Genomic DNA, 14,598 nt, shown 5'->3' on the forward strand with positions numbered 1-14,598 from the left:
ATAGGTCTGCGATATATTCCTTGTCAGATATTATCCGAGTCCATAATAATTGCATCAAATACAACAAAGTAGCAGGTCTCAAGATATCAGTATTATATATAAATGATAAATGATAAATGATAAATTGGGCCAATGAAGCCAGAAATGATGACATCAACGCGACCATCCCGATCTGGTTAGCTCTTGCCGTTTGAAGAAAGCAGCCCCGTGCACGAGCCTATAATAGATCTGACCTCTACACGTGACTGTTAATGACCCGATCCGTCCTGGTCCGCAAAGTTAATGTCGAGGTCCGAATTGTTGTCGATCGCTCCCCGGCTGCACGGCCATTGTATATCGCCTTGACAAAGATTTCAATTTGAGAAGAATCCTGGCGACTATATTGACCTCTCCCCCAAAAATGACTGCGGCTCCTTCTGCGCAATTTATTCACCACTGAATCTTGCTTATTGTCGATACTATCATGTCGATACCTCATGCTTTCGTATAGTCCAGCGCCATGGCTTCATTCCATCCATCCCCGACCGGAGGAGGAAGCGGCACAGCGTCGTCCAACGCAGTTTCCGATCTCCCCCAGTCGCAGATCGATGCCATCATAAGAACCAAACGAAAAGCCCGAGAGCCGAAAGCTTGCTATCCTTGCCATACCAGAAAAGTCAAGTGTGATCGCAATTTCCCTTGCGACGGCTGCGTGAAACGAGACCATGCAGACCTATGTTCTTACGAACGACCGTCGAAAAAACGACAAATGGTTACCAGCCAATTATATTTGGACAATGCCATGAATTATGATTCTGTAGAAAAAGAGACGCCGAGTCTCGATGTACCGATGAAACCGACCGCCGCAGAGTCCTCGTCAACGAATAGTCCTCTGGGAACACGAGTCTCAATCCCTCGAGAAGATTGGGACAATGTATGTAACAAGCTGAAGGAAATGGAAAGCACGATCATTGGACTTCGAAGTGGCCTGGAGCAAATCGACGGACACAACCCTGCCATTCCATCTACAAGCAACCGTGCCACCGATACAAGTCAACGCTCCGAGCGTGCGTCGCCCGAGCGCGAAGGTATTCATACCGCCCATATGTATGGCGAAGGTACAGTCCATCTTGGGTCGCGGTCGGTCCTAGCATATATATTAAACAAGTCTGGTTCTCTGCAAGCCCAAGCTCTTCTTGAAGGCGGTCTTCTGCCGAAGCTTGGCCTTGATAATGAGACCGCAACATATCCGTTTGTAGACTTGTGGTCTTCGGATACTTCATCTTTTGATGTGAACGCGGTCTGTAGTGCACTTCCCAGCGATGAACAGATTAAAGAGTCAGTGTGCCCTGGATCTAAAATTGACATTGGCGCGAGTCGTCCTAATACAACGCAGGTTTTTTTACTTTTATAGAGATATTGCAGGCTGTCTTTATCCTGTGCTTGTCGATGTTCCGGGCTTTGAACAGAATTTAGAGACATTTTTACAAAATAGAGCAGCAGCTGGGGGTGTCTTAAGAACTGATGATGACAGATTTCTTTCTCAGGGCCCTTTCGGAATGAGCCTGGCCTTTATTGGCTTGCTTTTTGCTGTTTTGGCATCGGGCTGTCAGTCGTCAGATCTCCCTGGCAAAGAGAGAGAATTGACATCTCAAGTCTATGGTAAATAATCTGGCGCCCATGGAGAAATCGTATCTAACCGCTCATAGTCTGCTGCTCCTATCAATGCCTCCGAATGTGTAATTTCGTCTCCCAGCCTACCCTTGAAGCCATGAAGACGCTTCTAATTATTGGAAATGTTCTCTCTTACAACATGAACCCAGGAGTGTCTTACGTCCTACTAGGTATACTCGAGTCGTTATTCCTAGACTGTTCATATATTGATTTTTACTTTTAGGCATGACTCTTCGCATGGGCATAGCACTTGGACTTCATGCCGAATCGAATCGATTTGACTTTGTCGAACGGTACACTCGGAGACATATCTGGTAAGATTTATTATATCTCGATTACTAAGCTCTACTCGACTAACGCGTTTTAGGTGGTCTATGGCGTGGCAAGACAGCCATTTCTCTCTATCTTATGATCGACCTTCCACGGTAGCAATCAGTCAACCTGAAATTGCTGATCGAGCGGAGTCTCAACCTGGAAACCGTGATTACTTTGAAACGATGTGTAGGATCATAGCCTTGACCCTGGAGGTCGTCCGTGGGCGTATGGTTACTCCTAACTCACATATGAGCTTCAAGACCATCCAAGAGTACAAAGAGAGAATCCAGAAGATGCTAGCAGATGCGGCTCCTCATCTGCGGGATCGCAAATATTGTCACACGTTGATGAATAATTTGGAAAGACTTGCGCTTAAAGTGCATTTCTCATATATCACATCAGAACTTTGCAGGCCAGTACTCAAAGCTGAAGCAGACAAAACAGATCCTCTATTTTTCAAAGTGCGACAGGATTGCGTGGAAAGCCTCATTAACACCGTTGAATCCTATATTGAACTCCACTCTTACAGTAGTCATGGCTCACGCGCCTGGATAACTTTGCAACGCGCTATTAGCTGTGCGTTTCTTCTCGCCGTGATTGATGAAGGAAAAACAGAACCAAAAGTCCGGGGTCTCTTACATCGTCTAGAAGTCATTATAGCAGAACGTGCTAGTGCGGAAGGTGAGTTTGAAACAGGTGGAACTGCAGCTACAGCAAGCGATGACAGAACGGCACCTCCACAAGTTGTCGGGGCAGCAACTGGCTATTCTACCTTAGACATCCCTGCTGGAATAACCAAAGCTTACTTGTCAATACCAGACTCGTTGCATGGGCAACAAATCGCCGAAGCTTCGGATTCTGTACCCGTCGATTCGCATACACAATGGGCGAAACCCCTTGTCAAGTCTCTGCGTGCCTTGCAGAAGCTGAATATTGCCTTTAATACATACGGTGCTCAAAATCCTTCTCAAACACGTCGCAGCAATAGTCCATACGGACAATACTCTAGCCAAGTGATGCCGTCGTCAGTTTACACACAGAACTCATCTACATCGGCGAATGCCTGTGTTACGCCGAATATGGGCTCGTTACCTCCTCCAACACCAGAGAGCTCAAGTAGCGGTGATTGGACAATCCCTAATCTGCTAGACCGGGCTGCAGAATATATTCATCCTCCTCTGTGGGGTTAAACATATATATATTTGAATTTTATAGCTCTAACAATTTTGACATGGTATGATTTGCGGCGTTCATTGGATTGGATGAAATATATATACACTGGCTTGTTTGTATATTGGTGTTTCTTCCAGCTATCACATATTTATGGGTTGATCAATTATCCAACAATTCAGCCACAAAGTGTTATCATTGCATGAGCGGAGCACTGGGAAATTGCTTGAAGGTATACCAACTTTGTGGGATTTATTGTTTCAATGTTAGGTGTATATTCAACATTGAAGAATCCCAAATACGCAGGTCAAGATTCTTACTATCACTTCTGAATATATCGCAAAGCATACATGTCATGTCAACTAGCATAGAACAGTCGTGTTATTCACCATCATATGCACCAAAGAGATCTTGCGAATAAACATCCTGCAATCTCTAGAGCAAGTTAAACGCGATATAGCGAAGGAAATTTATTGGCCACAAACAAGACTATCTATTATAGGTAAAGCGTGATCTCGGCACAGCGACCGGATCCTCCCGCAATCTTGGATCCAGATTAAACCCCGACAACACGTTATCGTTATAACCGTGGGAGAAGAAATACCCCGAAACCCAATGCCTGCCAAACGTAACCGAGTCTCAGAAGGCCAGCGCAAAGAAATCCGTGATTGGTGGCGCAGTCAGGACCCTCGGCCACGACACAGGGCCATAGCTACATGGTTCCTACAGAAGCATGGGAAAAACATCAGCCAGTCAACCATTTGCGACTGTCTCAAGGAGCGATATGATTATCTTGATGGAATCGATGCTGCGGTGTTATCACAATCACGGCCCTCGTATCGCTCGCGGCCTTCCCATTGGCCTATTTTAGAAGAACGCTTGAGTGAATGGCAAGCAACCTATGTACGTGAAGGGCATGGTAGGGTCACGGGGGACATGCTCATGCAGAAGGCGAAGGAGATATGGCTACAGATACCAGAGTATCAGGATAAACAGCCTCCAGAGTTTAGTAGTGGGTGGCTTTCCAGGTTTAAAGAGCGACATATGCTTGCCGTTCCGAGAAGTAATACAAAATGGAAACGCGAGCAGGTTACGAGGACCGAGACCCCATTGTCGATAACGATGATGACGACGGCGGCCCCTCCGTCAGTAGAAGTTGTGACAATGCCTGAAATGGAACCACCAGCGATACAGTCGATGTCGGTAGATACCATCATCTCTGGGCCAGTCTCAATCCAAAGACCAGCTCAGAGACGGCCAGTGGGATTGCAGCAGTCATATATGTTAGAGTCCACAACTCCACAACCATTCATGAACAGCACATCCGTTGATTCAACAGAAGAGGTGCTCTCTATGAGAATTCTATGCCGTGTATATAAAGACGAGGACATCTTTTCAATGAGCGAAACTGCTTTATTTTGGAGAAAAGCTCCTCTTTCATCTCTGCAAAGCCCCCAGAAACAAAACAGCAAGGTCACGTTGATGATGTGCACCAATCACTCAGGTAGCGAACGGCTTCCTCTTTGGATTATTGGAAGCACAGCCAGACCTCGTTCCCTCGTAACCCTCAATATGAAAGCAATCGGTGTATTTTGGTGCTCGTCAAAGAAAGGGACGGAAATCACGCCATATTTGATGAAGGAGTGGCTACTCCAATTCTACGAGTATATCGGTAAAAAGGAACGTTCCGTTTTGCTTCTACTTGATCGTCAAACTGTTAGCCATACTGTGGGTATCGAACTCGCTCCTCCACCAGCAAACATACGTATTCAATGGCTCCCCTTTTCCTCAACAACCAACCCCAATCCTTTTCAGCCCTTTGATCATGGCATAAGCCGTATGCTGAGAGAAGTCTACCGGAGCCAATGGCTTCGATACATACTCGAAAGCAAAAGACAATCAGCTGATCCGTTTGCCACCGTCTCTCTTTACCATGCCATCCACTGGGCAATCCATGCATGGCTTTATGAGATTTCAGACACTTCAATTCATACCAGCTTTAGCAAGGCCATCAATGCAACAAAACCAGTAACGTCTGGCACAACACTCTCAGGAAATCCAGCACCAAGCCTCGAGCCGCTGTATAATGAGATTAAGAGATTGTTTGTAAAGGATCAACGGGATGTCATCGACTTTAACACTTTTTTAACCTTGGAAGAAGATAGTGTCATCGAAGCAGTTGGTGATAGAGAGCAGAATTCAACTCATCAACGGAGGGTATCAGAGGAAAACGAAGAAACAGATCTTGCACCTATTTGCATACCGACCATTGAACAAGCGTTACAAAGCGTTCAGGTACTTATGTGCTTCAAAGAGCACCAAAGTACTACGTCGAGGAATGACATGAAGATTCTGGAGCAGTGGAAGAGAGAATTAGTGACGAAGACACAAACAGCATCATCTTTATCATAATATTTGTAACAACGTATCTATGCGGATAAATTGAAAATGAGATATTCGTAAAAATCATCTTATTGAGACTGAAATGGTGCTTCGTTCATTATTACGGTTTTAAATTGACGTAGGAGACGACACGTATTCAATCGGCAAATTAACATTTCGAAATCCAGTCTTGAAAGGCGAGGGTTCTCGCTTGACAGGAGACTTTCTATAGTTGAAATTTTGGTATTAGTTTGCATTATGCTAAATTGATCTACCTAACAGGATTACAGTAAACTAATGGTTCGAGAGCCAACTACTAGAATCGGTTCTCATGTCTTAACTAGCCTTAATAGTACATTTTTGTATAACCCCTTGCATCCGATGTATCACCTATTATTGCCACGTGCAAGTTCGGAAAGACCCGATTTCTCATTTACCATAGAAGTACAGAGTCCGTAGGGCATAAATGTGTTGAGGAACCAACTCAAAGTTGAAGTTTGCCCGCGTCGAATGAAATAACCGTGACCACCGAGAACGTCGCTGACAATGTTCTTCGCTGCTACGTCAACATTCTGTCTGTCAGGATACACCAGGAACTTTTTATGGCGATTTATGATGTCATATATCTTCTGGTAGTATGAATCTTCAGGCAGGACGAGATCCTCGTGCTTGGTCGAGTTGTCGTTGCTTGTGTCAACGATTCCGAGTATAACTGTGACGACTCGCACGCCAAGGGGCGCCATCTCAAGCCGCAATGTCTCGGAAAGTCTTGTCGTGGCAGCCCTGGAGCTGTTGTATATCCCTATTTCGGAGTGAGCCTATGAAACTCGAGAATCTTGCGCAAGAAATCATAGCATACCATTCCATGCAATGACCAATTCACCAGAAACCGAGCTGATATTGCAGATGACTCCTTTAGCTTTGATAAGCAACGGCGTAAATGCCTGGACCATTGCAAGTACAGCCCAAACATTAGCGTCGAATAATTTCTTTGCGTCTTCGACTGGCGTGTCTAAAAGCGGTCTACACAGGCTTATGCCAGCGTTATTGACAAGAATATCAAGCGATCCTCCTGTTAATTTCTCAACCGACTTCACACATTGGCGAATGGATTCCTCGGATGTGACTTCAAGCTCGAGGATCTCTATACCCTTTATTTTTGCTAGAGATCCGGCCTTACTTGTATTTCGTAGGGTCGCGAAGACCCTGAAGCCTCGAGCGAGATAGGCCTTTGCCATTGCCGGTCCAAGTCCCCCATGGCTGCAGCCGGTAATAAGAACCGTTTTCTCCGGCATTTTGACTTTTTCCAGTATTTAAGCGATTATATATATTATGAGAAGCCGAGATGCCATCAGGATCGAAACCATGGGCGAAACCCCCGACCTGGGTTTATATGCAAGTCAACAACTCCAGACAACACGGACTTCGGGAAGCTAGTTCCGTCGGTATTCACGAAGAATACTCTACGTATGCACATCTGACAAATCGCAAAGCACCTAATTAAAGCTACTATGGATAGTGCTTGGAGCACTGTGGTCATTTTTGTGGATTCCCACTTTCCAAATTTGATTGGAAGTTGGAATGGCCACCTAGTAAACGGAGTTCGGTCTTGAATCCCGAGCCTTAGCCTCACCAACTCAAAGTATTACGATCAGATTCGGACAATGCCCAATGCCAATAATACTTTCTCTCGAGATAAACACACATATTTGACAGTATTAAAATATGCCTGACATATGCTGAAAAAGACGGCCCAAATTTTCTAACCCATAATATTCTATCACTGCCCAAGACCTTACTGGACAGTCAGCAGCTGGCACGGAGGCAATTCCGTCGGAATTTCCCTCCACCTTTCCGTACATATCTCAACACCGACACCCACATCAATTGATCTATCCAGCATTCCTAAGGATATTCGGACTTTCTAGTATTATCTGTGCTAGTCATCCCACCGACTGATACTATGGAGAAACCCAGACCCGGCCCTGGCCACACCAGCTCATATGGCCAAGCTTGCATGCAATGTTACAAGGCAAAGTGCCGATGTGTGCCACATTCAAGTGGTGACGGTTGTGAAAGGTCGATATCTTGTCTCCTGGCACAGGCCGATTGATACACTCACTGTACATAACTGATAGACTTGTAGATGCCTTCGTCTCAAGAAAGATTGCCAGCCATCTGGCACGACTCGCAAACGTAATGGTCAGAAAAATGAAGAGTCCGATGTACGAATCGCCCACCTGGAGGGCAAGATAGAAACACTCTTATCTGCAGTGCAGTCTATGGTCAACTCTTCCGCACCGTCGGCTGAATTCCGTCGGCTACTTGACAGTGGGAGCATTCCATCATCCACGTCTGGCTCCAAGGACACCCCAGCAAATTCCATCAGCACCAGTGGAGGGCCGACGCCCGCAACGGACCTGTCTCCGATGGGACCAAACCCGTTCTCTCAATCCCCTTCTAACCCGTCTGCAGTTCAACCAGATGAGTGTCTCGGTTTCTTTCGATCCCGAATGCTGCCCTGCTTTCCTTTTATCAACCTTACCCCAGACATAACAGCCCGGCAACTATACCAAGACCGCCCCTTCCTATTCCAGGCCATCCTCACCGTTACCACGTTTTCGACACAGAGAAAGCTAGCTTTGGTCGAAGAGCTGAAGCGGATCCTATTCACATCTGCACTTCTCAATCTCCAATCCAATATCGACCTACTGCTTGGCCTACTAACCTATTTAGCATGGAGTACCGATGCCTTTCTTGGGCGAGCGGACCTAGTATCTCGCCTCATGATGCTCGCTATTTCACTAGTATACGATCTGCGGCTGTTTAAGCCATCCCCACCAGACGTAAAATTGGTTATGACAATTACACAAGGACGGACTTACGAGAATGACGAAAACACCATCGAAACTGTCCAACTTTTCATGGAGAAGCAACGAGCACTTCTGGCATGTTTCGTTTTGAGTTCCAAGTATGCTTCGCCGTCTCATTCCTGTCAATTATTTTGATACTCTCCATTCTATCTCCAAAAATCCTGCTGATGAATATACGCTGCTAGTATTTCGTCTCACCTTGGGCGCGTAGATGCTCTAAGATGGACGCCTCAGATGGAAGAAGCCCTTCGTCTAATCGAAATGAACAAGTCATGTCCAACAGACGAGGCTTTCGCATTCCAAGTACGCCTGCAGTTACTCAAACAAAGAGCGGCTTACGTCCGAGAGCAGAATGAGACAGATCGGGCTCATTCACCCACAGCTTCCGTAACTTTCTCGGTTCCAGGCTTGTTATATCTTAAGACATTACTAGGGCAGCTGCATGAACTGAGATCTTCGATTCCTCCGGATCTCCCTCAAAGAGGCTAGTAATTCCCCAAGCTAAGATCCTGGTAGTTTGTATATACACGTTGCTGACGGTAGCATATAGGCATCCTCATTACATACGGGCACTACGTCGAACTATACATAAACCAGCTAGGTTCCTGTTTGACATGGGACTCGGTGGTCCTCAATCCGTCAGGGCAGAGGACTGACGTGGGAGTTTTACCTGGATTTGAACGCCTTGAGAGTTTATGGCGGTCTGTCGAGAGCATCAAGTCGTTGATGGACAATTTCTACAACATCCCCCCCTCAGAACTTGTCGGTCTTCCATTTCACTTTTGGTCACAAATGATACTATGTATCACGGTTTTAAAATACCTGTCCGTTCTTGAAGATCCAGCTTGGGATCGCCGAGCAGTGCAGAACACTGTCGACATAATGTCCACAATGGAGTACATGATCCAGAAACTCGAGCTAACCAGCCAAGAACTGGGTCTTCAGTGCGACGACAATCTCTTCAGACTTTTATCAAAACTTTTCAGCAAATGTCAGGTATGGGCTGCTGAGCGGTGGAACTTGGCTTCTCAGCTACAAGATATAGGCCAGAATGCCGATCCTTGCGCGTCTACTCTCAATAGCTCCATACCAGACCTAGACCAGATGATTTGGATGCAGTCGATGGACTTGGAAAGTGATCAGTGGTTTGATGATATGATGGGCTGGCCTACAACTTCTGTCTAGCCGTGTCAGGCCAAGAACAAACAAATATATCACCAATCGAGATCACTTTGGACATCCAACTATCGCGGTATATGAAGTTAACATGAAGCCTGTCATTGTACAACACAACACCTATAATAGCCTAGTTCTTGCCCTGCTGGTCAAGGCACGCTTTTTCAAAAGAGGCAACAGTTTTTTTAACTATAAGATGTAGTTGTGTGGTGCTCAATAAGAGTTTTGGCGTTATCTGGGGATCTATTTCTCGACAGTATGACAACTAGCCCATCCAATCAGCTGTTTCTAGTAATTTTATAGAAAATATAGGTAATTCTGGCAAACGTCGATTATATCTAGTAGTCTTCCTTATCGGGGGACAAATGGAAGTTGTCTGCTAGAACGACCAAATTAGGGTTTCGGCTGATGCTCTAAACTGGGAGTGAAGCGGATTCGTTTTCAACAATCCAGTCCGACATGAAAGTGACGGACTCCCGACACTGGGGTATATATATATCTTTATCGAAATGGAACACTGCTTAACAATACTTAATTTTAAATGCTCATGATATCTATGCTTTGTCTAACCACCAAAGGTTCAACATGCTTATTGCGCCATTTCATGCATCCATCCAAAGAACCAGGCTGCCTCCGTTTTAATATCCAATGCGCCGCCAATGCTCGCCTTCACTATCCCAAAAGTCACAAACAATCAGAGAGGAAGAAATATGTATCAACCGTTACCAGGGTGTCTTGGCTGCACTCTACGTGTTGGACTTCGCCGACCACTGATCGGCCGTGAGCCACCCCGACTTCTGCTCTCTGTCGGTTCCTCCAGTTCCATCTCTTCATGAGGCTCGGTCCCTCCGCGCCCTTGCACTTGAGGTTGTTTTCCGGCACGTCGAGGTCGGACTCTTGTTAGGGCGTTGCTTAATAGATTTTGAGCCTGCTCGTCTAGCTCCATTTCGACGTTTTCCTCCATTGTGCCACTGTCAACGACGTTATCTGTCCAGCTTTCTCCGACATCTACATTCTCTCGAAAATGCATTCCTGTCTTTTCTTTCCCCCGTCTGCTGCTTCCTGGCTGAACGTGTTTCCCGCGACCTTCTAAGGACCATAGTTCCAAGGCTCGTGACAAGATAGTGCCTGCGATACCGGCACCACCGGCGGCATCGCCACCGCTGACACCAAGTACTCGAACAGCCTCATGCAACACGGTAACAGCTTCCACCGTTCTTCCCTGCTGTAAATATATAAGACCGCGTGATGTATGGAGAGACCCGATCAAACCCCGATCTTCATAACCAGCAACCCCTACCGAAGTAGTCGTGACACCGCCTATGGTTGCGCTGTAACCCGTCGAACCTCCTCCAGCTCCAACCCGGAGACACTCATCGAACTCTTTCAGAGCTTCGTCGAGGCTTCCCATGCGGCGCAGGGTATGGCCCAGGTTAGCGCGTGTTGCAACCCAAGCTCCAGGATCACATTGTAAGGACCCTGCCAGCGCAAGAGCTTGACGGAATAAGTCTGCAGCAACATCCAGGTGAGCCTGGTGGTAGAAAACCACACCTAGTTCGTTGAGCACCAAGGGGTCGCCTCCTAGTGGCGGAAGGCCGTGAGGAACCGTGCTGGGAATTCCCGCCGACCCAGCGGATGACCCTGAAGACATTGTGTAAGCCGCGCATAGATATTCATGCGCAAGTGACATGTTATTTAGCGCTAGGTGCTGCATTCCAAGGAACAATTGTGGGAGGTGGCTGCCTTGAAATAATCGTGCTGCAGTGCTGTAGGCGGCGATAGCTTGATCATGTTCACCCTCAGCCGCGAAAGTATGAGCAAACCCGATCCATGCAGGAGCAGAATGAGGATCTAACAATGAAGCCTTCGAGAAGAATCGTCGGGCTTCAGCAATTTTAGAAACTGAGAGATAGTATACTCCAATAGCAAGGTAGGTATAAGGCTCTTCTGGGGCATTATCTGCCAATGTATGTGCCAGCAAAAACAATGCGTTGACAGCGCCTGTTTCATAGAGACAGGCAAGATGAAGGGGATATACAGCCGGGGAATGACCTAGGTTCTGACCAGGGACTCTTGGAGAACCGGTCGCGACGGTTCCTGATTCCGGTGTAGTGAGAATAGAAGAGGTGAGCTCCAAAGCCTCGGCGAAACGGCACTGTGTATAGAGGGCCTCTGCTCGAGAAAGAAGAATATCGGGGTTATTCGCAAGGTTGTAATGGGTAGAAAGTGTCTCAGTTGCATCGGAGATGGTTGCTGGGGAAGTATATTTGGAAAGCCTGGTGGTATAAAGCATCTTCACAAAGTGGGCGGCCTCTTGCGATATAGAAGGATCGGAAGGCACTGTAATCGAGTCAAAATCTAAGGATTCCAAGAATTCGAGCTCCTCCGCAGGAGACATAAGCGAGTTTTTCATCAGTTGATCAAAGGCCTCGAAGCATTGGACATCTATTCGCACAGCATCTTTGTAACAATCGCGGGCCCGGTCAAAAGCGTTCTGCTTTGCGTAGCAGAGTCCGCGCAAATAGCACATTGCTGCCTCGAACCGCACATTGTTGGGGTCTTCTCGATCTCGCTCCTCACTCTTATCGGCTCGATCCCTTGATGCAGCAGTCTTTCCGTTCCTGAGGGTAACATGGCTGTGTCCATTGAGGTGTTGTATTTTGCGACGACTATGACCGGTGGTGCTGATGAGGTGGGTTGGGTTCTGGTCTCCAAGGACGTTCAGCGCAGCGTCAAATTTATTTTGCTTGATGTAGCAGTGCGCAGCGAGGTATTTGCAAGATGTGCTTCGGGAGATCAAATCTTTGCGAGAGAGGAGAGCTAACGCCCGTGTATAGTTGTTGTTATTGAAATGGACCTGAGCCAGCCAAAATGCGTCCGCGTCGCTGTCTGTTGTTTGCCAGAAGTCAGCGCTAGTCTCTGCCAGATGGAGTCATAGCCAGAGCGTACTTGTTAAAGCCAATACCTTATCTCCAGTCCAAATGGCAGTGTCATGCTGGCCCCGGTTCAACGCATCCTGGCGCCAGGTGCGGAGGAACTTTTCCATGTTGTTTATCGACGTGGGGAGGTCATGCGAAGGAAATAGTAGCGTAGAGGAGTTGGTAACGATGCATCTACAGCACTTTTCAAATGTTCTCCAGGCAGGGGGTTTCGAGGGCGTAAAAATGAACCGCTGTTTGGAGAATAAACAATAACAACAGTGGTACATGTAGGTTAGCTTGAAAGCGCGACGCGGGCGGCGGAATTGAAGCTATCTGCATTGGTCCGAGCGTCTACTACTTGGAACTACGTCACTGCATGATGTATCATGTATGTGATAACTCCGTTGCGTATCAGTATTCATACTTGGCTATATGTAGGTTTAGGAGCTCTGAGAACTGTACTTTCTCCTGCTGAAAATAGTACTAAGTAGTATGAGTATGTATGCCGCATAGAATGACCGATATGTCATACCAAACCTAGTACACAGGTCCAGTAGAAAACTCAAAATAGCCATCATCAATACTGCATTCAATCATTCACTCCATTCTATCCCCTCGCTTCTAATCAAATACGTACAGTTATTAGGAAGAAATACGAACTGTCAAGGCTCAGTCTGTTACTGCTGGATAACCGCTGGTCCGTGCGTCCTCTTCCACTTGCCACAATCAACAGCCGCCACTTTAATCAGTGAACTCTCCATCTTGCACACACCTCCCTCCTTAGCCTCATAGTCAAAAGCGTTTTTTAGAGTGGGAACCTAACACTCTTGCACCATGTCTGAGCGAAAAGTGTACGCAATCCCTGCCATCAACTTCTCTTGACTATTCAAACTGACTTGTTTGTTCTAGTTTGACCAAATACTACCCACCGGACTTTGATCCGTCGGCGATTACACGAACAAAAAAGGTACCAGGAGCTCAAACCAAGCTTTTAACTGTTCGATTAATGGCGCCTTTCTCTATGCGCTGTACAAGCTGCGGTAAGTTTCCTTCCCAGTGGTAGTCTTAGGCCGTATTCTAACCTCCTCTCAGGTGAATATATCTACAAAGGACGAAAATTCAATGCGCGAAAGGAAACGACCGAAGAGAAATACCTATCCATCACCATCTATCGTTTCTACATTCGATGCACTGTATGTTCACCGCCCATTTTTTACAATCTATCAATCCCGATCTAACTTTGATCCAGAGATGCTCCGGCGAAATCACATTTAAAACGGACCCCAAAAACATGGACTACGTCTGCGAGCGTGGCGCAAAACGAAATATCGAGCCCTGGCGCGACAATAAAGCAGATAACCAAAATGAAACCGAGCAAGAAACCCTGGACCGGCTGGAGCGCGAAGAAAACGAGGAACGCGAACAGTTAGAACGAGATAAGATGGCCGAACTCGAAGAAAAAATGCTTGACTCCAAACGCGAGATGGCAGTTGCAGATGCACTCGACGAAATCCGCACTCGAAACGCACGCATCGAACGAGGTGAAGCCCGAGGGGAGGAGGTGGCTTTGGCGCACGTGAAAGACGAGGTTGATGAAGCTCGACTTCAGGCGGAAAGGGAGGATGAAGAGGCTGCTCGCCGAGCATTCATGACATCGACGGGTGAAAAGGTGAAACGGTTAGTTGAAGAGGATCAGGTAGATCGCGTTGACGACAAACCGAAAGATGTACCCTCGGCCCCGCCATCTTTCGCGCGAACAAAGAAGGCTAGAAAGCCATTTTCGGCAGGCTTGGGGATCAAGAAAAAGCCATCTTTGGTTTGAATTCTCGATTTCCTCTAGGAGTTATGTTACTGGGCTAAGTTTGATATCACGGATGACATTGGGCAGGGACTCGGCGTTCTTGTAACTATAATTAGAACTTTTATATATACTTCAGGCATGGACGATAATTATCAAATATTAATGGTTGCCAGGCGTTTTCGGTTACTTTACTTTCATCACTACCTGCAGGGCCTTCAACCTTCTACAAGCGGACTATCCTTATCAGTTTCAACTTTGAAGCCAAGACAACTCTAGATCACAGTAAGAATACATATCATTTAAAAAC

At 46.6% G+C, this 14,598-nt stretch overlaps 5 protein-coding genes across 5 annotated transcripts; 3 read left to right on the forward strand and 2 right to left on the reverse strand.

Moving 5' to 3' along the window:
- The first annotated feature begins 306 nt into the window (after nucleotides 1-306).
- On the forward strand, nucleotides 307-3,640 carry BGW36DRAFT_371937 (putative C6 transcription factor). Its single transcript, XM_046215421.1, has 6 exons — nucleotides 307-1,317; nucleotides 1,376-1,641; nucleotides 1,689-1,823; nucleotides 1,877-1,967; nucleotides 2,021-2,649; nucleotides 2,788-3,640. The coding sequence occupies exons 1-6, from the start codon at nucleotides 500-502 to the stop codon at nucleotides 3,156-3,158; spliced, it is 2,310 nt and encodes a 769-aa protein (XP_046075344.1). The 5' UTR covers nucleotides 307-499; the 3' UTR covers nucleotides 3,159-3,640.
- A 2,266-nt stretch (nucleotides 3,641-5,906) lies between these two features.
- BGW36DRAFT_404860 (putative short-chain dehydrogenases/reductase) lies at nucleotides 5,907-6,815 on the reverse strand (the record flags this gene model as incomplete). Its single annotated transcript, XM_046218947.1, has 2 exons — nucleotides 5,907-6,322; nucleotides 6,380-6,815. The coding sequence occupies 2 exons, from the start codon at nucleotides 6,813-6,815 to the stop codon at nucleotides 5,907-5,909; spliced, it is 852 nt and encodes a 283-aa protein (XP_046075345.1).
- Nucleotides 6,816-7,437: 622 nt separating this feature from the next.
- On the forward strand, nucleotides 7,438-9,809 carry BGW36DRAFT_109180 (uncharacterized protein). The gene is made up of 4 exons (XM_046209219.1): nucleotides 7,438-7,599; nucleotides 7,667-8,491; nucleotides 8,579-8,877; nucleotides 8,944-9,809. The coding sequence occupies exons 1-4, from the start codon at nucleotides 7,484-7,486 to the stop codon at nucleotides 9,576-9,578; spliced, it is 1,875 nt and encodes a 624-aa protein (XP_046075346.1). The 5' UTR covers nucleotides 7,438-7,483; the 3' UTR covers nucleotides 9,579-9,809.
- A 475-nt stretch (nucleotides 9,810-10,284) lies between these two features.
- Nucleotides 10,285-12,615, reverse strand: BGW36DRAFT_289800 (putative 20S cyclosome subunit; the record flags this gene model as incomplete). Its single annotated transcript, XM_046210702.1, has 2 exons — nucleotides 10,285-12,458; nucleotides 12,519-12,615. 2 exons carry the CDS (start codon nucleotides 12,613-12,615, stop codon nucleotides 10,285-10,287), a joined length of 2,271 nt encoding a protein of 756 aa, XP_046075347.1.
- A 636-nt stretch (nucleotides 12,616-13,251) lies between these two features.
- Nucleotides 13,252-14,577, forward strand: BGW36DRAFT_336306 (mRNA splicing protein Yju2). Its single transcript, XM_046212963.1, has 4 exons — nucleotides 13,252-13,341; nucleotides 13,400-13,530; nucleotides 13,583-13,683; nucleotides 13,740-14,577. The coding sequence occupies exons 1-4, from the start codon at nucleotides 13,325-13,327 to the stop codon at nucleotides 14,310-14,312; spliced, it is 822 nt and encodes a 273-aa protein (XP_046075348.1). The 5' UTR covers nucleotides 13,252-13,324; the 3' UTR covers nucleotides 14,313-14,577.
- The last annotated feature ends 21 nt before the right edge of the window (nucleotides 14,578-14,598 follow it).

Source organism: Talaromyces proteolyticus (genome assembly GCF_021365285.1).
Source record: "Talaromyces proteolyticus strain PMI_201 chromosome Unknown BGW36scaffold_3, whole genome shotgun sequence".
In the NCBI taxonomy this organism is placed as follows: Eukaryota; Fungi; Ascomycota; class Eurotiomycetes; order Eurotiales; family Trichocomaceae; genus Talaromyces; species Talaromyces proteolyticus.

What these genes read in the sequence shown, in the direction of transcription:
- BGW36DRAFT_336306 (XM_046212963.1), top strand. An exon ending in TATGCGCTGTACAAGCTGCG is followed by an intron (nt 13,531 to 13,582) that starts GTAAGTTTCCTT and finishes ACCTCCTCTCAG; the next exon opens with GTGAATATATCTACAAAGGA. An exon ending in GTTTCTACATTCGATGCACT is followed by an intron (nt 13,684 to 13,739) that starts GTATGTTCACCG and finishes ACTTTGATCCAG; the next exon opens with AGATGCTCCGGCGAAATCAC.
- BGW36DRAFT_109180 (XM_046209219.1), top strand. Translation starts at nt 7,484, where the DNA reads ATGGAGAAACCCAGACCCGGCCCTGGCCACACCAGCTCATATGGCCAA. An exon ending in TGTTTCGTTTTGAGTTCCAA is followed by an intron (nt 8,492 to 8,578) that starts GTATGCTTCGCC and finishes ATACGCTGCTAG; the next exon opens with TATTTCGTCTCACCTTGGGC. An exon ending in TCCGGATCTCCCTCAAAGAG is followed by an intron (nt 8,878 to 8,943) that starts GCTAGTAATTCC and finishes GGTAGCATATAG; the next exon opens with GCATCCTCATTACATACGGG.
- BGW36DRAFT_371937 (XM_046215421.1), top strand. Translation starts at nt 500, where the DNA reads ATGGCTTCATTCCATCCATCCCCGACCGGAGGAGGAAGCGGCACAGCG. An exon ending in AGTGTCTTACGTCCTACTAG is followed by an intron (nt 1,824 to 1,876) that starts GTATACTCGAGT and finishes TTTTACTTTTAG; the next exon opens with GCATGACTCTTCGCATGGGC. An exon ending in TACACTCGGAGACATATCTG is followed by an intron (nt 1,968 to 2,020) that starts GTAAGATTTATT and finishes AACGCGTTTTAG; the next exon opens with GTGGTCTATGGCGTGGCAAG.